Source organism: Setaria italica, chromosome VI (assembly GCF_000263155.2).
Source record: "Setaria italica strain Yugu1 chromosome VI, Setaria_italica_v2.0, whole genome shotgun sequence".
Lineage (NCBI taxonomy): Eukaryota > Viridiplantae > Streptophyta > Magnoliopsida > Poales > Poaceae > Setaria > Setaria italica.
In genome coordinates, this window is record NC_028455.1 from 30148160 (window position 1) to 30173555 (window position 25396).

Below are 25396 nucleotides of genomic sequence, written 5' to 3' on the forward strand. Positions count from 1 at the left end.
GCCCAAGCTCAGCCCCAACCTCCAACAGTGAAACTGACCGCGGGGGGGGGGGGGGGGGGGGGGGGGGGGGGGGGTATGCTAAAATTCCCGTTTCCTGCCTGGACGCGTCAATGCGTCCATGTCTCGAGTCTCCACGAGCTGATAGAAGCGCAGGCCGGCCTCGCGGCAAAGCCAGAAAGCCTCAATCTTTATGGGGAAGCACACCGGGGATCCGCCATGGCTAAAGCCAGAATCTCATGGGAGTTAGCACAGCACTGAACTTCTCGAGGCCCCCGAATGATTAGCACTGAGATTCTCGCGCTCTCTCATGGTGCCCAGCCGCAGCCGGGGAATGCTTGGAGCGGCCTATAGCTTCCTGCAGCAGCAGCTGGCGACGATTTGGATATACCAATGATGCCTGCCTGCCGGCGGCATCGCATTGGCCTTTTCCCTGGAGAGGCTTGCATGTGTTCCAGATCCCCTCCCTCTCCCCGGCCATCATTATCCCCAAACCCCGGCCCATCACCACGCCACTAAACAAAGGGGATTATTCGCAACAGGACATGCTGCGTGATACAGATCAAGCTTACATATAAGTACACGCTACACTCTATGGCCTGTGTACCATATGAAACAAAACAAAGAAGGCGTTTGTGTGTGATTGTGAGAGTAAGCTGCTGCTGGTGGTGTGGCTACTTGCCATGGCTGCTTTTTGTGCGTGTTCCTCCGATCCGCTTTTAGGTGAGGAACGGGACAGGGGCCATCGAAATGATCTCAATCAGGGCGCCATGGCTGCAGCCTGGCCTGTACTCTGCCACTATGCATCCAGTAACAACTAGCAAAAGCCAAGCGTTCCATTTCCTCGTAGGTTCTTCGGCCGATTACTAATTTAGTTGCCCATCATGTGCTCATATGGTAGGGCCTGAAGACTCTCGATCGGCTACGATAAAAAAAATTAGCACTAATGATAATGAGTGCATATTTCCTGCAATGTTAAGGTGTGTGTACTTGCTTGATCCTGCGTGCACTTTTTCTTTGCGAATAAAATCAGTTATGTGTACGTACTTTGTGAACATGTAGGCGCACCATGAACTCATATATACATGCACATTTTGATGCTCAATTTTTTTAATAAATAAAAAAAAGGTTGGCTTTGATTCAAGATCTAGCTCACTGCAACCACTACTGGAAAACTGAGCATTGATCCTAGCCCTTAGTACCAGTTGGTTTTTGACCTGGTACTAATATGAGCATTAGTACCGGGTCTAACGGCTAGTTCCCCGTTAGCCCCCCATGATCCCCTTTAGTACCAGATAGGCTCCAACCGGTACTAAAGGTCACAAAATAGTTCCGGGTGGAGCCTCCACCTGGTACTAATGTGGAGCCTCCACCCGGTACTAATGTGCCTGAGGGCCTTTAGTACCGGATGGAGCTCCCAGCCAGTACTAACTTCCCTCCTATAAATCAGGCGTCTTCTTCCTCGTGCCCGAGCCATTTCCTCCAGCTCGGGCTTCATCCATTCATGGTGAAATAGGGGAGGTGCTGCTAGATTTTTGACCATTTCATGGGGATTTCACTCATTCAAGTGTTCTAAAGGTTAGAAACTTCATCCTCCCTTGATACATAGTTAGTATACTAAGTTTTATGCTTTCGAGCTAGAGTAATTTGTGATTTTTAGAATAAAATACAATGAAGAAATTTTTCATTTATATGCATGTGTTATTTAGAGCTCATATTTGTGATTTTTAGAATAAGCTACAATTTATTGGATGCTATGTTTCGTATTAGTCTAAGAAATTGATATGAGGTTAGAGAAATAATTTTATAGTTTAGTTCTTTACAAATATGAGCTAAATAAATTATGGGAAAAAAATATAATTTGTTCATATTTTAGTCATTTGCAAATATGAGCGAGATAAATCATGGTACATAGAGATAATAAGATGAAATAGAGGTATGTAATTAGTCATTTTTAGAATAAGCTACAATGGAGAAATTTTTCATTTATATGTTATGTTTGAGCAAAATAAATTGTGCGGAAAAATATAATTTGTTCATAGTTTAGTCATTTGCAGATATGAGCTAAATAAATTATGATACATAGATATGGCTACTGCTGCTGGAGGTAATGGCGATAGTGGGGGGCGATCGTCGTCTCTCGCGGCAAGGGGAAAACCATAGTTGGCCCTCATGATAAGCCGAAGAAAATGAGCATGTGGGAGAGAGCAATATTTCGTTATTTGCATAGATGTCATGAAGATGCTGTTGCGGCAGGTTAGAAACCTCTTTTTGGTGGTTATTATGCTCCACCGCTAGTCCGGGGGTTTCAGGTCCACTGAGTACTACCGTCGCAGGAGGCACAAATAAACCACAGGATGAGGCTGGGTCAACAAGGATGCTTAAAGTCCTCCTAGATAGTAGTACTCGGTGGATGGTTTGTCGTAGTGTATCTTGTTGTTTGGGTCTGAAATTTAAATTTGTGTATTTCTATCTAAACTTCAGCAGCATTTGAGTTTGTCGTAGTGTATCATGTTGTTTGGGTCTGAAATTTAAATTTGTGTATTTCTATCTAAACTTTCAGGAACATTTGAGTTTAATGGTATGGTATCATGTTTGTTATGTTTCATGTATAATTCTATGGATGATCAGAATATCTTTGGTACGGTAATACATTATAAATGGATCGGTAATGGATGTACAGTGCAGACCAATGCTCCATGGAGTATATTAATGGCTTGCATGGTTTTCTCGATCTGGCAAAGTCCAACAAGTCGCCATCTGATTTTATTTGTTATCCATGCCTTATTTGCAAAAATAAGAAGGATTACTTATCAAAAAGACTATTCACGCCCACATAAACAGTTCGGGATTCATACCTAACTCTTTCGTTTGGATCAAGTATGAGGAAAGAGGAGTTATGATGGAAGATGATGATGAAGAAGAAGATGGTAATTACATTCCTGATTGGACTCAAGGAGGTGCCTTTGCAGATGCTGCAATGGGCAAGGCTAAAGAAGAGATGGTTGCAGAAGAAGGTCCTACTGATGATCTAGGTCAGGTGTTGTGAGATGCAAAGGAAGAGTGCGAGAATGTGAAGGAGTCAAAGAAGTTTGAGTGTATGTTAAATGATCATAATCAGATTGCAAACAAAGACCGCACGACGTGGCAGCCAATTTAGTATCGGTTGATTTAAACAATCGGTATTAAAGACTCCCTTTAGTACCGGTTATTTTAACCCGGTACCAAAGGTACCTTTAGTCCTGGAACAGCGGTAGTAAGGGGGTTATGATCCGGTATTGAGGTTGAAATCGTGCCAGAAATCAGCTTCTGTTCTGTTCGATGGAGGCCGAATAATGTCACTGTAAACCTCCGGTTGGTGAGGAGCAAAGGACGCCAGCTGATGCACCTGCATGTGAGGCCGGGCCTACCAGGGCTCTCGGCCCTCACCAAACCAAACGCTGAACAGTTTGGTCTCGCCAGGGAGATAGTGGCTAGAGTGTTGCACACGTTTTGCCCCCCGGTCAGCCATCTATTTTCTATTCCCATGTCTGCGTACGTCTGGGCGACAAGGAGCACGGACGAGACGAGACGGTAGCGGCGACACGGTGCTTGGGCTCCTGACGTTGTCACCTGTCAGGCCGGCTCACCCTTTCATGCAGGTCTTCACGCGTCGCCCTTGCCCATGCCGACGACTTGAGTGATGACCTGAAACAGACAGCTCCAACGCAAGCCGCTGCCGGCGGTCGGCATGCATGGCTGCCGCCGATCTACATTTCCGTTGTCCGGCCGGTAAGACCGGTCGAGCACGGCGCAGGGACGTACTCGCAACTGTGCAGCTCCTGAACCAAGATTCCTGGTCAGTCTCACTGTTGAGCTGAACTTCATCGACGGGTGCACTGACGTGTGAGAGCAGAAGAGAGAAGATCGAGAAAGACAGACTGTTGCCTGACTGTAAAAGCATGCACACTACCTTCAGCAAGGAAACAGTATGTGTTCTACAGTTTTGAAAGTACTGTGTAATAATCAGCAAAAAGGTTTCACAAATTAACAACTGCAAAGTAGAGAATGCAACAATGATGCTTGCATGGCGCTTGGAGAGGGCCAGCCGATCCGACCGAAGAAGATTTCAGAGGAAAGCATGCGGCTAGCCCCAGTATCCGTTGGTCCGATCGATCCAAACGGATTCCTTTGGTCTGAAGCGAAGGGCTTTATGTGTGTGTGTGTGGAACAGAAGCTGGGGAGAATAATTGCGTTAGCTCTTCTCTACCCGGGGGCGTGGGTCCTCACATTCCTTTTGGCATTACCAAACACTCATCCACAGTGCCCGGCCTCCCCTTGTGTGGTGTCTGACCGATCCATCAATTTTACATGAGGGCCCCCTCCATTATTTTTTGTTCTTTCTTGCTTGCCCACACAACCGGACTCCATTGCACCTAGTCAAATTGGCTTTAATTTGATGGACCAGTTTAGTTGAGCTGTAGATTTAGATATGCATGCATGCCTCAGAGGTAGGGACGAAAGTGATGACACTAATAGGAAGCTCTGAGTCACTACTTTTAGCTCATTATTCAACCTCAATATGTTTGATTTGAAATCAGGATTAGTTCAGGTAAATGTTTGGGGAAAGAGCAAAACTTGCATCCCTACTTAAAGGGCTTTATTAGACATGAAGTCAAAGAGCACAGCAGCGGGTGTTCTTTTTTCTTACAAAATTTGACTGTTTCTTTTGCAAACATTGCCAATGTGACGTGCTCTAGTAAAAAGAAACACAAAACATTCATCGTCCTCTGAAATGCGAGACGGTTTATAACTCAGTATGCAAATGAGAAAAATTCTTATTTCCTAGTAATTCTTTCACCATGTATTCAATTTTACTCTTTTCCGAAACAAAATACATTCAGACGCTTACATACAACATATAAACTAACTCCCTACCCTATGATCCCCAATCCTACGAGAGACTAGGTTGCAAGTGGCGGAGGTTGGGGTAAATTCAGCATGGGCCAGACATCACAAGAGATCAATGGATTATGTAGGAATTAGTTTTGAAGCCTGACCAAGCAATAAATCATGCGTATTAGTGGACATCACATAGGAGCATGGGGGCCATATATGGCCTACGTTGGCTACAAGGAACCTGAGCTAGCAAATCTAAAGATTGACAAAGGGGTGTTTGGATACGAGGTGCTAAACTTTAGCAGGGTCACATCGGATGTTCGGATGCTAATTAGGAGGACTAAACATGAGCTAATTATAAAACTAATTGCACAGATGGAGTCTAATTGGTGAGACGAATCTATTAAGGTTAATTAATCCATCATTAGCAAATGGTTACTGTAGCACCACATTGTCAAATCATGGACTAATTAGGCTTAATAGATTCGTCTCGCGAATTGGACTCCATCTGTGCAATTAGTTTTGTAATTAGACTATGCTTAATATTCCTAATTAGTATCCAAATATCCGATGTGACAGGTGCTAAAATTTAGCAAGGGGTATCCAAACACCCCCAAAGTATAGTTAGTCGTGAATACGAGCAAAAAATGCTAAATCAAATGATGTATATATATTTGTCCCTTAGCATTTAAAAAATACTCCCTCCAAAGCAAAATATAACTACTTAAGGGTTACCCTAAGTCAAACTATCTCAGATTTGACTAAGGCTATAGAAAAAATCACATCTAAGATGCCAAATAAATTAAGTATGCCATAAAAATATATTTCATGGTTGATTTGACAAATTTGGTGCCATATATCTTGATATATTTTTTATATAAATTTGGTCAAACCTAAGATACGTTGACTTCGGCAACAAACATAAGAGTATATTTATATTTTGAGAAAGATTTAGTATATATATATATATGCATATATATACGTGTTATTATAAAATTTAATAATTAAAATAATTTGGCAGAAAATCTACAACAAATTTTCCATTTTTATTGACCAAATAATTTTGAAATTGTTATTAGTGAAAGTTCAGTCGTGTGAAGTAACATTTAAGCTTCCTGAAAGTAGAGTTAAAGCATACTCTGGCAGCTGGGCCCTCTACGTCAGTAACTAACAGAGCTCTTGTTGAACTACTGTAACCACATTTTTTAAAATATCTCTGAGGGCATGCATGAGGCCCAAGCAGAGGGCATTGATTTGATCGTCTTCAAAGGGGATGTTTTGCAGCTGGACGGAAGATCATGTCCTGATTCTCTCCTTGTTTCTTCTCCCTTGTATTGATCTTTCCCAAAGCTTATATGTGCTCCTGTCCTGGAACAGTTGCAAAGCATGCTGGGGAGCCCCACATAATTCCTTAGCCTAACAATGCAACATTTGTCCCCATGTGCGAGCCTCTAGACAGCAATCTAACCTGCCCTGTATCCCATTATGCCCTAGACAGTAGTTACCATTGTTTTGGCTTTAACTTGCTGGTACTTTCTACCACATGCAATCTGCAAACGCTGATGTGGTCAAGCAAAGGATAGGATCTGGAAAAGGCAGTCAAAACCCTTCTGTTTTGTGACACGACTAGGGCCGGGGCAGTCAAGATTTAGGAACATATGCTTGCTTGGTTGGATCACTGGCAAAGCACAGCAGCCTGCAGGTTAATTCAGGGATATATTCAAGTACTCAACTTGTAGCTTCTCCTGCTGGTGGGTTCTGTACTTCTGGTATACATTGTAGCAGTGCACTAGGAGCCAAATCTACTGTATCTCTCTGTGTATTCAGATACAGTAGCTGATTGTCGTTTCATTATTCATGCTGTGATGACTGATGAGACATGTCACAGCATCATATAAACCCTTAAATGATCACACACGAGGCCCGGGGTCCGGGGGTGACACTGTATGTGTTCTCTGTACCCGTCTCATGATGATTAATTATCTACTGGGCCCTCAAATAATAACCGAAGCTCTCTGTCAGTAAAGCTTATGGGGGCAAATCCTGATAACCTGATGAGCAGTATTTCCAGTAGAATACTGGTGCTGCATGTGACTAGACTAGGCACGCATGTGTTAGTGTAATTAATTACTCCCAGTCCAAAAACATCTACTTATTTGATTTGTGACGGTGTTTAATAGTACCTCCAGTAATATTTAACACTTCGGATGTGACATGCTCCCCAATATGTGTTTTCCTTTGACCACTATTTTTCTAGTATAATAAATTTACAAAATCTAGTAGATATGCAAATGTTTTAAAAGTTATTAGATTTTCATGGAATTATATTTGAAGACAAATCTACGCACGATTTCCATGATTCTGAATCCAACATTTTAAAAGTCATTGTTAGTATAAGTATCACATGCTGAAGTATCATGACAGCAGGGAGCATTTGAAATACAAATGATCATCTTCCGCATGTTCTGGAAACACATGATTGGAGAGAAGAATATAAGCAGTAAAACACAAAAGAAAATGAGGAAATATCGTCTTAATCGAAGAGAAACCCTGGTCCAGCTAAACAATCATGATGTTTTTCATTTAATTATAATTATATCAGTACAATTAAGTGTTCGGCCCGCGCCCAATTAAGGTGTGAGAACACAACTCAAAATGCCCCAGGAGGTATACAGCAAGAACCTAGCACGCATCCTCACACGCTTGGCCGAGAAGGGGGCTCGAGCCTGCAGATGAGGCCTTCCATTTGGAGCCAAGCCAGCAGCAAAGAGAGTACCACATCTTACCTGGCGTTGCGTGTGTAGTGCCTCTACGTACATCATCAGTACACGTACTGCGTACCCATATTCTAATGCCTCCCTTGCTTCAACACAAGCTTATACACTAACATATCTAGCGCCAACTTGTCTTATAAGCGTCCAAATCAATCATTCCCATGGGCTAAGCACTGCCTCTTCCCAGAATCCTTTTTAGGAATCATGCATGCCAACGAACGGCCTGTGTGTATTAATATACTATACAGATCGATGAGAATTTTATCCAAGACCAATCACGAGGCAGAAAAATCCAAAAAATTAAAATCAGCCAGGCACCAGTTTCAATAATAATCAAGAATGGACAGGTTATATATATATATATATAATATATCCATGTATGCGTTGTTTATTCGTGTGCAGGGGTAGCGGCATCTGCTGTCCTGCAGCTGCAAGCAGGTTCACGGCCATGGCCGTGCGGTCTAATGAACGGGCCGGGCTATAAAATATGAAGGACGACGCTGTACTGGGTCTGGGGGCTGCAGCGTTACGCACGAGGCATGCAGGCGGGAGGACGGCGACCCCCACCTGAGGGAGCAGTAGTGCCGGCCGGTCGAGAGGACGACGACGGCGCGCGCGCCCTGGGTCTGGGACTGAGACTGAGAGCAGCAAGTGCCGAGCACAGCTACTAGCTACCGAGAGACACAGCGGCTGAAGAAAGCGTCAATGTGCCAGAAAGCTACGTACCAAGGAGTTATGGAGCATGGAACAAATGTCTTTTAAGCTCTCTAGCAGCGGCGACTAAATGTTCGTTCGGAGTTCAGGATCAATTAATCAAGCTTTGGGTTGTTTTTGACAGTTTTGTTTATTTGGCATGCCACGCTTGTCTCAAGTATTATTTTTTTCCAGCATTATTTTGGATCCTTGGCCATGGTCAATGTATATGTGTGTGTTTTTTCTTGCCAAGCATGAGGTGATTTTTCTGTATGATGGATTGGCTTTGGGGTGTTTTTCTTTTCAGTTTCCTTCACAAAATTATGATTTTTCAATCCGACAATTTGTTCAGAATGTGATTTATTTCTACGCATGATAAAATAGGTCGATAGTTACTGTACATAGATATATACACAAGTCCCTAGTGACACCATATTAATGGTTTCAAATCCGCCCATGAAATTACCACACGCTTGATTCACTTAAACAAAAACAGCTTTACCAAATGGCACTGTTTCATTTACTAGGTTTGGGTAATTAGCTCCAATGGAAAAGATCCCAAGGCCAGTAACAATAGGATTATAGAAATAGTCAGTTCTTCCGGTACGCAACATAAACTATCTCCCTCTATTTTTATCTAAAGAATCCTGCAATTTACCCGTACATGCAGTCTCTAGCTAGGCAGTTATTTTTGTGCAGCTTTCCATTCAAACACCGTCTTCTCTATCGAATCTGCACGTACTCTCTCCCCTCCGAAAAGCCTTTCTTTATTTTATTTAAAATTAAAAAAAGAAAAAAAATATTTGGAACCCAGGCCACAGGCCCCAGAACTTACAGGCAGTAGTTTTTGGTTTCCAGAGAAGGAAAAATTTACAACCCCATGAACCCAATAAAACACCTACCAACTCCATCTCCGTCTCCTTCGTGGAGCTCCCCCCACACCCTCCCTGCATGATGCAATCCTAAAGAAAGCTGCTGAAACCTAAAGCTGGTAGAAAGCTGCCTCCCCTCTCCCCCTTTGGTGTTGTCTGTGTAGCAGCAAAGCCAAAAAAACAACACTGCTCCTCCAAAGACCTTTTCCATCCCCTCACTCTCTCTCCCCCCTCTCTCCTCTCTCTCTCTCTCTCAAATTCATTCCTAGCTGTACCCACATCTCTCCCCCAGTCCCTTTTGTTTTGTTTATTCGCATCTCTCCTCCGTCCTCGCTCTCATCTGGTCCGGCGCGGCGAGCTCTACATGATAGAGATATCCCAGTGATCTGCCACCTCCCTCCTTCCCCCGAGCTTATATAGAGACGCCCCAATTCCATTGGCCCATTCCCATCGCCGGACCCTCCAGGCTTGGGAAATTGCGATCGCGAGCAAGAACACGGAGAGATTGATTTGTTCGCAGGAGAGGAGAGAAGCCGGCGGGGATCGATTCTCTTGTTTGGTTGAGGTGGCATTTTGTTGCCGGTAGATTGATCTAGCTCAGGAGGACGAGGTAGAAGAAGCTAAGCGACGACGGCGGTGTGTAGTGCGCCGCCAGCCACCATGTTGAGCTCCTGCGCGCCGGCGGCCCTGCCGCCTCCGGAGGCGGGCGCCGCGCCGCCGGAGCCGTTCCGGTCGCTGCAGATCGCCACGACCAGCGCCGCCGCCGGCGCCAAGAAGAAGCGGCGGCCCGCCGGCACTCCTGGTAAGCTCCTGCCTACCCGCCTGCCTGTCTCAGAAACATGCATCCAATTACACATCACGTAAGTGGAGGAGACGATTAAAAAAAGAAACATTTTTTAACTACTACTCAGTACTCACACTCTTGCCGTCTTGCGTGCGTGACATTGGCGGCGCCGGTCGCCGGCGTGGAGCGCAGACCCGGACGCGGAGGTTGTGTCGCTGTCGCCGCGGACGCTGCTGGAGTCGGACCGGTACGTGTGCGAGATCTGCGGGCAGGGGTTCCAGCGCGACCAGAACCTGCAGATGCACCGGCGGCGGCACAAGGTGCCGTGGAAGCTGCTGAAGCGGGAGGCCGGGGAGGCGGCGCGGAAGCGGGTGTTCGTGTGCCCGGAGCCGAGCTGCCTCCACCACGACCCCTCCCACGCGCTCGGCGACCTCGTCGGCATCAAGAAGCACTTCCGGCGGAAGCACAGCGGCCACCGGCAGTGGGCCTGCGCGCGGTGCTCCAAGGCCTACGCCGTCCATTCCGACTACAAGGCCCACCTCAAGACCTGCGGCACCCGCGGCCACACCTGCGACTGCGGCCGCGTCTTCTCCCGGTACGTGCGCGCTGCTGATCGACGAGCTGCTCTCTCCTCGATCTCATGGCCCCGGTCTGATGCTACTGCGGCCCTACTGCTAGTCCTTAATCTTGTTTAGTCCGCCACTAATCAGCCGATAATCCAGCAGCAGTTAGTCCGGCCGATCTTTTGGCATCTCTTTCAGTGCGAGATTTGGCAAGAATGGGGGCTCCAGAAAGGCGTGATGATTTTTGGGGGAAATTTTGCGGGGTCGGTCACACTCTTGTCTTTCCAGGCATCTACTTCACCTTTATCATCTCCTAGCTTCTGCCGCAGCTGTTTACAGCCTACAGCTCGTTCCATCTCTCTCCCCCCTCTCTTTTGGCGTCCGTCAAGAGGAGAGAGAAGAGGAGAGAGGAGAGAGAGACGGTGGTAGCAGGGAAGGGACAGGCGCAATTCCCGAGGGCAGTGCAGCAGGCGGCAGCGACGCGCTGGCTGCCTGCGCCTGTATCGGCCAGTGCAGTACGTGTAGTCGCGTACTCGCGTACGTCGGCTGCTTTTCGCATTTGCTGCCATTGCCATGGCTGTACGCCTAGGGGAGCTACTCCGCTTGGCTCTTGCGGGGGGCTCCATTGAATGCCTGCCCATCCACGAACCAACCAAACGGCCCCAAAGCCCGCGCCTGACAGAGAGATCGAATCGCACAGCCCCTGATCGCCCCCTTGGCTTCTCTCGGTCACGCACCCTTGTCCTTGGCGCTAGCTGCTCTCCTTGCAAGTCGGATCCCATCAAATAAACCCTTACCTTACCCAGCAGCAGATGCACACAGCTTGCCCTGGCCTTGATAAGGAGGGCATCAGCAGCATAACCCTCGGCACTCAGCAGCTCTTCCCACATACAATACAATACAGCCATTGCTCGATCGCTTTTGGGTTTTAGAATGAAGTAACACTGGTGCGTGTGGCGTGATATGACTATATGATGCGCCGTTTTTACAGGGTGGAGAGCTTTATCGAGCACCAGGACACGTGCAACGCCGGCCGGCCGCGGGCCGAGACGTCGTCCTCGCCGGCTAGCGGCGGCGGCGGTGGTGGCGGGTTCGCCGCGGCGGCATCCACATCGCAGCAGCAGCAGCGCCAGATGCACGCGGCGCTGTCGCGGACGGCGTCCAGCGCGAGCCCCTCCAGCGGCGGCGGCGACCTCGGGGTGAGCCCCGTGGCGTGGCCTGGCCCGGCGATGGCGAGCCCCACGGCCGCCGCGGCGTTCCACCACCGGTTCGACCCAGCGCCGCTGTCGCCTCCGACGCCGCACGAGCTTCCCGGCGCCCACAACCTGGAGCTGCAGCTCATGCCGCCGCGCGGGAGCTGCGCGACCCAGCATTCGCCGGCTGTCACGAACCCCCACCTCGGCGCCGACCCGATGCGGCTGCAGCTGTCGATCGGGTTCGGCGGCGGCGCACGCGGCGACGACGGCAGCGAGATGCCGGCGGCGGCGAGGCTCAAGGAGGAGGCCCGGGAGCAGCTGCGGCTGGCGATGGCGGAGAAGGCGGCCGCCGACGAGGCCCGGGCGCAGGCGCGGCGGCAGGTGGAGCTGGCCGAGCAGGAGCTGGCGACCGCGCGGCGCATGCGGCAGCATGCGCAGGCGGAGCTGGGCCGCGCGCACGCGCTCCGGGACCACGCCGTGCGCCAGGTGGACGCCACGCTGCTCCAGGTCACCTGCTACAGCTGCCGCTGCAAGTTCCGCGCGCGCGCGGCCGGCGCCATGAGCTCCGAGGTCGCCAGCTACGTCTCCTCCGTCGTCACCGAGGGCGGCGACGCCGAGGTCGACGACCTCCACCACCACCACCGCCGGCAGCTCAACGCCAACGACGCCCCGAGCCACGCTAGGATGATGGACATCAACTAGCGCCGCCCGGGCAGCTCGTACGTCATGCATGCAAATTAAGGATCATTTCTTTTCTCCTTTTTCTTCTTCTTCTTCTTCCCCAGCTCGTCCACTCCTTCTGGCTGTTGTTTTAGCCATGGATGAGGCTGTGATGGATGGATGTGCCACCAGCTGCATGGTGGTGTGATTAGATGCGGTGATGGCCTGATGGGATCGATCAGTACTAGCTCTATCTTGACTCCCATGGCGGGAGTCATGCAGAGCAAGTGAAGTGAAGCTAAGAGAGGGGTCTAAGCTAATCGCGACGTGCATGGAATCTTTCGCTTGTTTGCTTGCTGTTGGAGTTTCTTACAATAACATTTGTTCGATCGATCTAGATTCAGGAGCATTTCGGCAGCCGTGCATGCCAGCTCTTGTCATCGTCTCAGCTAACATCTTGATAGTGTTGCAGTTAGACTGGAGGGACCCATTTCTTTTGCTATTCTGTGGATTGCTCCAGTTTTACATTTTCCTTCTCGAACGTTGCACTCCAGAAATTAACGAGGCAATGGAGTGGGGGGAGAAGTGATGTATAGCAGGTTCGGTTTAAGTGTTTTAAACACAATTACTCGGGGATCTTAACTGTCAACGGCACCATCATGATTCCCTTGTTTTGCATAGGGTCCTTTTGGTTTTGGGAGGTTTAATTTCATGAGGCTTTGAGGAAAGAGGATGGATAGGTGACATTGCTGACTTTGGTAATGGCGGCGGATGGAGGCCGAAGCATGAGACGACGGTAGGGGGAGGATGACCGGTGGGCAAGATAGGGATGAAAATCAGTAGGTCAGTAGGATTAGTGCGGCAGCGAGGGAGGGGGAGCGAGTAGACGGTCACAATGGTAACACAATTGGTAACAATGATAAAGGAAAATAGGATAGGGGAGCGTTGGTCCAATGGTAGGGACAACGCTGGAGATGGTCAGGGCAAGATGAGCGCAATGATAACATGTAGAAAGAGATAGAGGAGCAGCTCTTGAATCATGATCGAACGATTTAAGATCATCGGAAAAGAGAAATAGAGGTGAAAATTAAACAGTCATTTGAAGAAAAACTTAAATAGATTTTTCTAAAGCAAATCACGCAGAAAAGCTGCTGATTATATTTTTTTAAAAAAGAAATCCAGACGAGTAAAAAGCTTACTATAAGTTCTTAGTTGAACCTATGGTAGAAATGCTTTGTGATTTCTATTAGAAACATTTCATTTTTGTCACAAGGAAAGATTTGTGGAGCGGGGAACATAACATCAACCACCAAATTACCCCAAGTGGAAGAATTGAGGGGGGGGGGGGGGGGGGGGGTTGGGGTTGAAGCTGCCGGGCACCGAGGTGCAAAACGCTCGCAAGAGCCAAGAGGTCGATGAGGTCGATCTCCAAGCCCGAAGCCGCACTGTTGCCGCTCAGCAACGGCCCGGGTAGTCCAAAACAACACGCGCGCACACACACGACCCGGCCCTTGCTTAGCCTCAGAGAGACGATGAATGAATGAAACGTTTCCTGCCGATGACAATAAGGCCATGTTTAGTTACTCCCAACTCCTAACTTTGACACTATGCAAAAAGAAGATTCCCCATCACATCAAACTTGCGGTACATGCATGGAGTACTAAATGTAGATGAAATTAAAAACTAATTGCACAGTTTTGTTGTACTTTGCGAGACGAATCTTTTGAGCCTAATTAGTCAATATTTGGACAATAATTCACAAATACAAATGAAACGCTACAGTGTGCTACAGTGCTGTAACAGTAATTTGGCACCTCCCAAATTCCCCAACTAAACAAGGCCTAAATAGAAGCAGATGTGGACGCATGGTTTTCAGTGCCCCTGCCAAGCTCCCCACTCACTTTTCTGGCCCACACCCTTTCTCTCTCTATCCTCTCTCTCTCTCATCCAGACACAAACACCCTTTCTCTCTCCTCTATTCTCTCACCTTTCTCTCTCTCCGTTTGTCTGTCTCGCTCTGTACCGTCTTATAGCACTGAAAGATAGGCAGAAAGTATTACTGCCCGTGTCTGTGCCCGCAGCGTGTGGGGGCGGCGGTGTACTGGTAGCACTGTAGCGCCACTGCTGCTGCCACTCCTCAACTCAACGGGCCGCCCGGCCGGCATTGACGACCTCTGAAACATCAACGATCTGAATGAAATGAATCGCTCATGATTTCGTGATGCATGCATGCGAAATGTTCTGCAGAAAAGCTACTCCGGCTAGCCGCTAGCGAGAGCTCTAGGCGGGCGGCTAGGCCGGTTGAACGAACGGGGAAGGAATTCCATGCACGCTGAAAGCTTATTCGATGGGTTGCTTCATAGGATTTGTTTGCACGTGATGGGCACTGAAGAATATATGCCTTGTGCTGTTTTGTGCAGGTGACGTCCAGCGTCTCTTGCATTACTATATTGGTGCTACGATGTAAAGGCAGGCTGATTGTGCGTCTGTTTCTGTTGATCAGGTGCTAGCCACTTCAGTTAGCTTTATGTAGTTAATAATCTGGCAGACTGATTTTCTGGCGTCTACCACTTCAACCTAGGTTCCACTTGCTGACTTAAATCTGCTTGTAATAGTGGGGGGAGGGAGACAAACTATAGCCTGTTCGATCTGCTGATTGTACTCTTAAGCTTAAACTCGGCAAAATGTGTGTATATAGTACATCCTTTGGGAGGTCTTAGATTTCGCCAGATATGTACAGGACGACCAGATACACCATGTGTGCTTTGTAACAAGCTCAACAATCCTAATTACGGTCCATATGATTTTGCAATGTTTTAAATAGCGGGTAAAGAGATTTAGCAGCAGGTCTAAAAAACAGCTAATAACAGAGCTAAATAAGGCTATAGCGGACTATAGCGGCTAAAGTGTATATGAGCACAAATAGCTGTACCTCACCTCAAATAACTATAGCGGCAGCTATAGCGGGAGATTTAAAACCTTGTGATTTTGGAGACACGGCATCTGCGCTTTGTAGAATCACTCGCGTGCATGTTTATATTCCGTGCGCAAGCTTAGTCTCAATAGTACAAGGTTGTGGAGACGCATGTAAAAGTTGATTTCACGGCTTATGCGTGACAAGTCAAGCAGGATCAAGATCTGATTTGAAGCCTCAAATCATTCCTTAACAATGCTTCTCAAGAATGCACCTTTTCTAAAGAATAGTAATAAAGACAATCCTACGGAATAATTTCATGCAGCTATATACACACACCAAGGTCTCTAAGGCACAAAAGGCAATGCAAGCCACATGATCTTTATTCAATTAACGTCTCAAGGATCAAACCTTAGGTTGGAGAGGAGATCAGCAGTGCAAAGTGCATGAGTTTCTTTTGTGTATATGGAGCTGGGCTATTTGCATTTGCATATTTAGGAAAAAGTTACACAGAGCTGCAGTAAATAACCCGGTCGATTTTATGCATGCAGTACGACTATCGCGTCACTACTGCAAACATCTCAGCTCTCCTTTTCATGCTGCTGCAGATGTGCACGCATGGCCTAACTCGGCAGTGTCAACGTATAACTGGGGGCGGATTTGGATCTTTTCATCAGTGTGATCGCAGTTTGGTCCAGCATGCACGATTCAGAGACTTAATTTTGCAGTGTTGCAAAATGCCCCGGCAGGGCTGCAGTGCAGACCCTGGCTTGCCCTTGCCATGGCAAGTGTAGCTTTCACTCAATTTGGAAAAATTCTGGTATCTCATTGTAGCATTGCACTAGGCTTTTCTCCCCTTTTTCTTCTAATTCACTTGTTTTTCCTTGTAACTTTGGAAATTTCGATATATGTGTGCACATATAGTAAAAGCACATATTTATTGGAGGAACGACTAATAATTTGGTAGTTAGCCGAACCAAAAAAAAAATTCCTTTGAAAAAGAGTCGAACACTATCTCTCCCTCCTCTTTCTTTAATTAATTTAATTTTGTTCTAATATGCATTCAAGGACCCCAGGAACCAGCGTAAAATTACGAAACCCAATTCCACGTAAACCGTAGAATTATTGGCGACGTAGTAGGAAGAATCAAATTTAAGACCGAAATTCGATCCCTAGCCCTACTGCGAATCATTGTACTCAACATCGAAAGAAAGAAAGAAAGAAAGAAAGAAAGAAAGAAGGGGGACAAACCTGAAACCCTACCGTGCGTTAATTATTGATGAAGATGCAGCGGCGCCGATGCGGAACTCCTCACATGGCAGTCGGGAAGGGGGCGGCGGCACAGACCGCTGACTGGCGTCTTGGAACGAGATGGCGGCGCGCCGGCTCCGGCGGAGTGGCGTCGTGGGATGCAGGCCTGGGCCGGGATTTATTTGGTGGATGAAAGTGGTGGCGTCGCTCGCTTGCGCCGCGCGGCGGCGAGTGTGCGCGGACTTTGGGCCTAGTGTGTCCTGTTGGGCCATGGGGGAGCTTAGGGCCGTGGGGGTATTCTGGCCCAGACGTTTTGTCGTGTGCCCAGGCGTTTTATATGGACCATGAAGCTTAGGCCCGTCGTCGCCTCGGCGGGAGCGTAACCTTTTTCCTTTTAGGGTCTCGGGGCCGCTGCGGTTCAATCCGAGGTGGTCGGGATCGGAGACGATCTTCCACGCTCGAAGCCCTGGGTTCTGTTTGATGCCCTACAGATGTTCGACGAAATGCTGCTTTGGTAACAGCGGTTGGAAATTCACGTGCAGGGGATGGTGAACACAGACTCTGGCGGCATGCGGCGGCACTTGGATATCTGCTGCCAAACCGTGTACTTTCCCAGGTTAACAAACTTCTGTTATGGGACCCCGATCATACTCATCGGTAGTTTTTCGTCTTGCTGTTCGACCGGGTTGGTCATTTGATCCATCAGTTGGACTGTTGAGGTGAGGATAATGCACCTGTCATTTTGGTTTTCAATCTTCTGGTACTGGTTCATTCTCCTGCGTGTTTCTGAGTTCCTCACATGTGTCTCAGACTCTCAGTAGTTGGCCATCTCTTAGCGGGTGAGGAAGGCAGCATCAGGGCATTATCAAAGGTACCTATCGCAAACCACAGGTAAACGGTGACAAATCTGTCCATGCATTTTGGTTATTGCAATTTAGTTGGTGGCTGATGATTTGCTCCATCCACCACTCTAAAATCAACTGCCTACTTTCCAAACTAAGCAGCAGAAGTTTTGTCCAAATATTTTCAGTTCAGGTCGCTAGAGTTCTGTGAGGTAGAGGCACAGCATATCTACCAAAGATGTTAAACCATGAGACTACTCAGTTTGAGGCATTGAGCAGTTTTCCTTTCCTACTGTTCATATTCATGGATCGAAGTGTTGGTATTTGCAGTCATCAACACAATCATATAAATCATTAGGTTGTTATTCCATTCTATTAAAGTGATATACACATCCCTCACACATAAATAGGCTACTATAGGCTTTAGCACATGACTATTAGGATGATCAATTCAGTTAAGCCCTGGGGTCTCACTTCTTACGTCTAATGTTGGCATTGAGCTGACGGATTTATCAATTGCGATAGAGATTATTATGGCTGTTTCATTCATATTTCACGTCTTTATACTTTGGACTTCCGCCAAACAGGGATGCCAATTTCCTAATCAGCCATATAGATTATTAACTGGACTATGTATTATCTCCCAACCCCAGTTCAAAAGTGTCATTTCTTCACTCGTGCCTAATCCTGGCCTGAAATATTTCTCAATGGACATTTTATTTCTAGTTTGCCAACAATGAAAGGCAATTTCTGCAAAACTAGATAACTTTCAAGAATGTTTACCGCAGACTGATACATGATCAGTCAGCGAGGCTCTCTCTGTTTTTCTTAGTTGGCTGACTCTGTTTTTCTTTTTCTGCATGTGGTGAAAAGATCTTGAACAGAGTAGTGGGCTAGTGTCTATATAGGTAGTTTTACTATTATGTGGGCTATATTTTCTCTTTATTGGCCCAGCTGTACCTCTGGAAAAAAAAATCGTACAGAGACCAAGCCCAGATTTTATATATCCTTGCAAAGCAATCATACAATGAAACAAACTAATATGATAAAATGCAAATTCTTGCATGCAACGTGATACGAAATAATACTCCATTTATTATTTTGAGGCCAAAATGGAACATATGGAAGAACATGGCCAGTCTATTGCAAGCTTGTACTTGTGTTGACAAGGAAATTATTATCAATTGAGCTCTTATCTTTATGTATGTAAGTGTGTTCGCATCACATACTGGGATTTTTTTTAATAGCTGTACTTTTTTAGATAGCATTTTTTGCTATCAACAATAAACAATACAGGTGCTAAGGCTTTGACTGAAAAATGCAGGAGCTGAAGTACCCCCTTGTGAATAATAACTATATTTCCTGTACATAAGAAAATAAATTTGAATACATAACCAATTGACCATTGCATAAGCATAAACCAGCGATATAGCACCTGCTTCCCTAGATTAAAAATCAGCTGATTCTGATACTGCTGGTTATGGCTGTCGATTTTCTGCTACGATTTTTTTGGGGTTTGAATCAGTGACTCATGGGGTTGTTAACCTTAGAACAAGCACATTGCCAATTCTGACTGCCTTGTGAAGGAATTTTTTTGAACTTCCGCCAAACAGGGATGACAGTTTCCTAATTTGCCATATAGATTATTAACTGGACGATATATTATCTCCCTACCCCACTTCAAAAGTCTCATTTCTTCACTTGTGCCTAATCTTGGCCTGATACCCTCTCAAAAAAAAAAATTCTTGGCCTGCAATATTTCTCAATGGACATTTTATTTCTAGTTTGCCAACGAGCAAAAGCAATTGGTGCAAAACTAAAGAACTTTTAAGAATGTTTACCGCCAACTGATACATGATCATTCAGTGAGGGTCTCTCTGTTTTTCTTAGTTGGCTGCCTCTGTTTTTCTTTTTGAACATGTAGTGAAAAGATCTTGAACAAAGTAGTGGCTATATAGGTAGTTTTACTATTATGTGGACTATGTTTTCTCTTTATTTGCCCCCAGCTGTACCTCTGAAAAAAATCATACATAGACCAAGCCCAGATTTTCTATATCCTTGCAAAGCAATCATACAAAATGAAACAAACTAATATGATCAAATGTAAATTCTTGCATGCAATTTGATAAAAAATAATACTCCATTTTTTATTTTGAGGCCAAAATGGAACATATGGAAGAACATGGCCAGTCTATTGCAAGCTTGTACTTGTGTTGACAAGGAAATTATTATCAATCGAGCTCTTATCTCTATGTAAGCGTGTTAGCATCACATACTGGGTTATTTAATAGCTGTACTTTTTTAGAATAGCATTATTTGCTATCAATTATTAATGGCACAGATGCTAAGGCTTTGACTGAAAAATGTAGGAGCCAAATTCTCCCATTGTGAATAATAGCTATATTTCCTGTACATAAGAAAATAATTTTGAAGAGATGAACATTGCATACTGCAACTACATAGCACTTGCTTGTTGCTTCCCTAGGTAAAAATCATAGATTGATTCTGATACTGATGGTTATGGCTGTCAATTCTCCCCTATGATTTTTGGGATTTGAACCAGTAGAGTTGTAAGCCTTAAAACAAGCACATTGCCAATTGTAACCACCTTTTGAAGAAGAATTTTTGTAGTAATGATTCATATTCAGACAAAGAATTTTGATACTCGATGGAATGAAAAAATTAGCCAGAAAAGAGAGAAGAAACTGCAACATCCTAAAGTGAATTTCAGAATATTGCAGCCAAACATATTTGACCCTAGGCCAAGAAGAGAAATTGGGTTGCAAATATAATCCCTGTTAATGGCATGAAAAACCTTTGGTTATGCAGCAGCATGTGTAGAGCTCAGTTACTCCAGAACAACTACGCATATGAAGTTACCTTCTCAACTTGTTGGAGCAAGCTGGAACTTTTTAGTGGTTGTGGCAGCCTATTTGGTCTGCTGCTTATCATCAGCTTCGCAGATTCACACAAACACAATGCAATTTGTATTTGGGGTATCAAAATTTAATTTGTTGGCAAATATCTTGTTCATTCATGTCATGTGATCATGGCTTGCCCCAGTACTCTGCAAGAATGTTCCTTCCAAGTAATGTGCTCTATCTCTAGTCTATACAGCTAGAACAATGCATCTCCATCAAATAATTGAAGAGGATGATTCTCAGCATTGCCTTTTTGTAATCTACTCGTACTGGTGACCAACCATGTGACACCGACAGGTCAAACACTAGTTCGTACACACTACATTTTATAGATAATCCAGAGTCTAACCAGGCAATGCAACCGGCATTTGTTGAATTAGTGCGAGCATGTCTGGTATGACGGTGCAATGTATCTTACTCTGGATTCGTACCCACATCGACCAACTGATTGCCCAATTGTCACCAGTGCTTACTCTTTCTGGAATGTTTAGTAAAATCTCTGCAACATTCCAGCGTTCCATCAACATTTCATCAAAAGTCCGGCGAGGTTGCAAATTAAAAGGAAGGAATTAGCAATTTATCAAACACATTATATGATTTTTCTAGCTGGTTTCTATAATTTCTGTACTCCTTTTATCTCTAATATAAAGACTTTTGAGTTTTTTGCTATGTCAAACTATCCTAAGCTTGATCGAGTTATAAAAAGAACAATAGATTTCCTTTAAAAAAAGAACATTAATATTTATGATATCATGGGAGCATCATTTGATTCATTATAAAAATATGTTATGATGGTTTACTTGTTTGATGTGGTAAATGTTTTTTTTTATTTTTTTATAATTTTATTTATTCTAGACCCGTTTATTCGCTCTCACAGGGAGTCGAACCCAAACCTACTGGGTGCTCTAACCACTAGACCAGAGACCATTTACACTTAATGTGGTAAATGTTAATACTCATCTTATAAATTTGGTTAAATTTTGGATAGTTTGAGTTGAGTTAGAACAAACTTAGAGGTCCTTATATAGATAAGTGAGTAAATTTCTTTTTTTTTTCTCTAACCTTGACAATTTTAATACCAAAACAATGTCCAAGCTCCATCAGGAACGCTCGGGTTTCTCGGCTACTGATAGTGTGCACGCAAGAACAAGGATGAGCTCTGCCTCGACGAGACACGATCAGGATTTCGGGGGACTTCAGAATTAGAAAAGCTTGACCTGGCCCTCCACCGTCCACTACCACCGCTGTCCCATTTGGCCACTGCCCTCTCCCTTCCGCTCCTCCCATGCCGACCATTTGGCGTCACCTCCTTCGTCTCCCCTCCTCCCTTACTGCCTGACACGTTCTTGGCACGTCGTTCAGTTAATTTCGTTGGCTTGGCTACTTGTTCTTGCGAGCTCTCATCTCTTCCGCTGGAAGCTCGAGCAGCCAAGAACGCGTCCGGCGTGGCGTGGAGCTGGCTACCGTCGTGGACTTGATCTTCCCACGCGGCGCCGAGCTCGGCGCCGGCGCCGAGGAAGAAGGCGGCGACGCCAGGTGGTGGGTCTGCGCCGGCGGTCAGCAGCAGGGGATGACCACCCCGCGGCAGTGGTGGCGGCGCGCCGCGGCGGCCGTCAAGGACCGGAGGAGCCTGTACCTGACCCGCGTGGCGGCGCTGCGGCCGGCGGCCTCCTCCGGGTTCGCCGCGGCGCTGCGGAGCCCCGAGCTGGAGGCGGCCGTGATCCGCGCCACCAGCCACGACGAGCGGTCCGTGGACTACGGTAGCGCGGCGCGCGTGTTCGCGCTGGCGCGTGCGTCGCCACCGTCGCTGCAGCCGCTCATGTGGGCGCTCGCGCGGCGGGCGGGGCGGACGCGGTGCTGGGCGGTGGCGCTCAAGGCGCTCATGCTCGCGCACGGCCTGCTGCTCCGGTCCGACCTCGCGCCCCGCGCGGCGCGCCTTGGCCGCGTCCCCTTCGACCTCGCCGACTTCCGCGACCGCTCGTCGCCGCCTTCCAGGTCGTCGGGGTTCTCCGCGTTCGTCCGCGCCTACTTCCGCTTCCTCGACACCCGCTCCCTCTTCGCCGCCCAGGAGCTGGACGACGCCGGCGGCGGCAGCGGCTCCGACGACGACGAGGACGCGCGGCTCGACCGCGTGACGAAGCAGCAGCACCTGCTGGACCTGCTCATGCAGATCCGGCCGTACGGGGACGGCATGGAGCAGGGCCTCATCCTGGAGGCGATGGACTGCGTCGTCATCGAGATCTTCGAGGTCTACAGCCAGGTATGCACCGGCATTGCCCGGTTCCTCGTCGCCGTCCTCGGCTCGGCCCCGACGCCGCCGCCGCGGCGGCCGGGGGAGACGATGGCGGAAGCGAGGCGGCGGAGGGGAGCGCAGGGGATGCGGGTGCTGAGGAAAGCCGCGGAGCAGAGCGCCCAGCTGTCATCGTACTTCGAGCTCTGCCGGGGCCTGGGCGTGCTCAACGCCGCCGAGTTCCCGGCCGTGGAGCGCGTCCCGGACGACGACATCAGGGACCTCGAGAAGCTCATCATGAGCCACGTCGTCGAGGAAGGCAGCAGGGTGCTGGAGAAGGAAGCGAAGGCGTTGGTCGCCGTGGAGGAGAAGAACGAAGCCAAGGCGTTGGTCGCCGTGGAGGAAACCGGCCTGGCGTCGAGGACGGTGGTGACGAAAGAATGGGTGGTGTTCGACGACGACGACAATGCCGCCGCCGGCGCCAGGCAGGGGCATTTTGGTGGTTACGTGAACCCGTTCGTGGCCGCGCCGTGGGACGCCGTGGCGGGTAGCAGAGATTTGCTTGTTTAGAGATGGACTGCCATCTGATCCTTCGGATTAGCCAAAAAAGTATTAAAATTTGTCGTCTAGCAATTTGACCTGCTTTGGATTAGAGCAATGAGTGAATGATTGTAAATATAGATGTATGTTTTCCCTGGGACTTGGTGATGCATGTGAAATTGTGAATCACTCCCTAAGTTCCAAAATATTAGGTTTCTCGTGTATTCCTTTTCAAGAGGTTTGTTACATGTCCCTGATTTTTTGAACCAAAATGACTGGAGCTCTGGAGCTCTGCCTTTCAATTAAGAGAGAAAAGAGTTTTAGGTTGTGTTTGGTTCCACCTTGCTAAACTTTAGTAACTTTTAGCTGCTAAACTGCCAAACACCCTTGCTAAAACTTCCTAAAGTTGAGTTGCTAAAGTTTAGCACTTAGCAAGTTTTTGGTTGCTAAAACTTGCTAAAAGGTGGGCTGAACAACCTATACCCCTCATTTATTGCTTATCTCCCCCCTCCTGCGCATCTTTAATAAGGGTAGATAGATCTTTATACAGCTCATTAAATGCCTTTTAGCAAGAGTATCCAAACAGCTTTTGCTAAAATTTAACAACTAAAGTTTAGCAAGAGGAACAAGCTCTTAGTTATTAGTTACAGAGAGCAAACAAATAGAACGAACCACTCCAACCGCTGCACGTAACACACAAGGTAAAAGAGGCAGTCCTGGACACCAAATCACCCAATCTACTTAGGAGTTGAATTGAAGGTCCGCTTGTATTGCTCTAAGAATTCTTTGGTCATCTCCGCCACCTGCTGGATAGTGGAGTATTCATTACAAAAAATACGACAATTATGTTCTTTTCATAAGTTCCACATGATGTAGATAGTCATTCCATTGAAAGCGTGCCTCTGCTCTCTAGTCTTTAGCAAAGCTGTTGTAGCTGACTCCCACCACTCACTGATGTTGTCACGGTTTACGGGTGTTGCTCTAGATAGAAGTGAAGTTATCTCGGCGTGTGTTTTGTTCGGAGACGCCACTTTGGTTTCCAGACCACCTGCGGGAAGGGGCCGTGCAAGCAAAGCTATTGGCATGTTTCTAGTGGCCCATTGCATAGTGTGCAAGAGGCTTGGTGCGGCCAACCCCTAAGCGCAAGGCGGCCAGTGAAATTTTATTCTAGACAAGGACCTAAGTGAAGAATTTGCATTTATTTTCTGCCTGAACTCGCCATATCATTTCAGGTTTGTAACGTCGGTAGGAATCGATGACTTGCGTGCGAGATCTAGTGTTGCGGTGAACTGAACGTTGCTTATCCACTTTGAAGGGACCGTGACATCATAAAGGGGGTGAATTTGGTGTTCTAAAAGCTAAGTCTCCAAACATATATAAAAATCTATATAAATTTTTATCTAGATGTGTGTTAGGTTTTTCTATGTGCTGCTATCTCTACCGCCCGCAAAAGAGTTTTGCACCCTAGCTTCTAATGCTATAAACTACACATGGCAATTCTAGGAAAGGTAAACACGGAGAGTAAGTGCAATAAGAAATACGGAAGGTAAATGAGGTAGGGAAGGCAAACTCCCGGCGTGGCGACACGGCGGTTTTTTACCAAGGTATCGGAAAACAAAGCTTTCCACTAGTTCTCGTTGTTGGAGCCCCTCTCAAAGGGAATGCTACGTTATTCTTTCTTTGTTACTCTCGTAATTGTTGGAGCCCCTCTCAAAGGGAATGCCCGCGCAAGGGCATAAACTCCCGAGTCAAATAACTCCGTAGGATAGCTGACGGGCCTTCCCCACGAACAAGTGGGTCTCCGCCTAGCCTCTCCCGGATGCTCCTTGCCGCTCTTCACTTGGTAGAGCTTCGGCAAAACGCCTAGGGCCTCTCCTCCCTATCACAAGCACCGGCCGCCACTCCACAAACGTGGTTGGAGGGTCTCGCAAGACTTACAAGCTCCGAATTTACAACTTTGGTGTGCGGAAGCACCAATACAAAAGAGGTGTGCAAATATCGCTTAACTCTAGGCTAATCCCTAAAGCAATGCGCTAATGGAGCTAAACTAGCACTAATCAATACTTAAGCCCTATGCTAATTGCCTTTACCTTCTCTTTAGCACTTTGGTGGCTAGAGCACATGTGTGTATGTGAGAATCAAGCCTATAGCTTCCCCAAGCTCTAATACACCTTAAATGGCTGGGCAATGGGGTATATATAGCCTTAACTCCAAGAACTAGTCGTTACATAGCCATTGTAACTTTCTATGTATCACTAACTCATTCGCTGCCTTTGTCACT

The 25396-nt window shown here is 46.9% G+C and overlaps 2 protein-coding genes across 2 annotated transcripts; both read left to right on the forward strand.

Annotated features, from left to right (window-relative positions):
• Positions 1 to 9279: 9279 nt before the first annotated feature.
• LOC101758014 (protein indeterminate-domain 16) lies at positions 9280 to 13053 on the forward strand. Its single transcript, XM_004973592.4, has 3 exons — positions 9280 to 10016; positions 10191 to 10593; positions 11553 to 13053. The coding sequence occupies exons 1-3, from the start codon at positions 9875 to 9877 to the stop codon at positions 12457 to 12459; spliced, it is 1452 nt and encodes a 483-aa protein (XP_004973649.1). The 5' UTR covers positions 9280 to 9874; the 3' UTR covers positions 12460 to 13053.
• Positions 13054 to 21500: 8447 nt separating this feature from the next.
• LOC101758424 (putative clathrin assembly protein At1g25240) lies at positions 21501 to 23381 on the forward strand. The gene has a single exon (XM_012846991.3). It carries the CDS (start codon positions 21916 to 21918, stop codon positions 23143 to 23145), a length of 1230 nt encoding a protein of 409 aa, XP_012702445.1. The 5' UTR covers positions 21501 to 21915; the 3' UTR covers positions 23146 to 23381.
• Positions 23382 to 25396: the final 2015 nt, after the last annotated feature.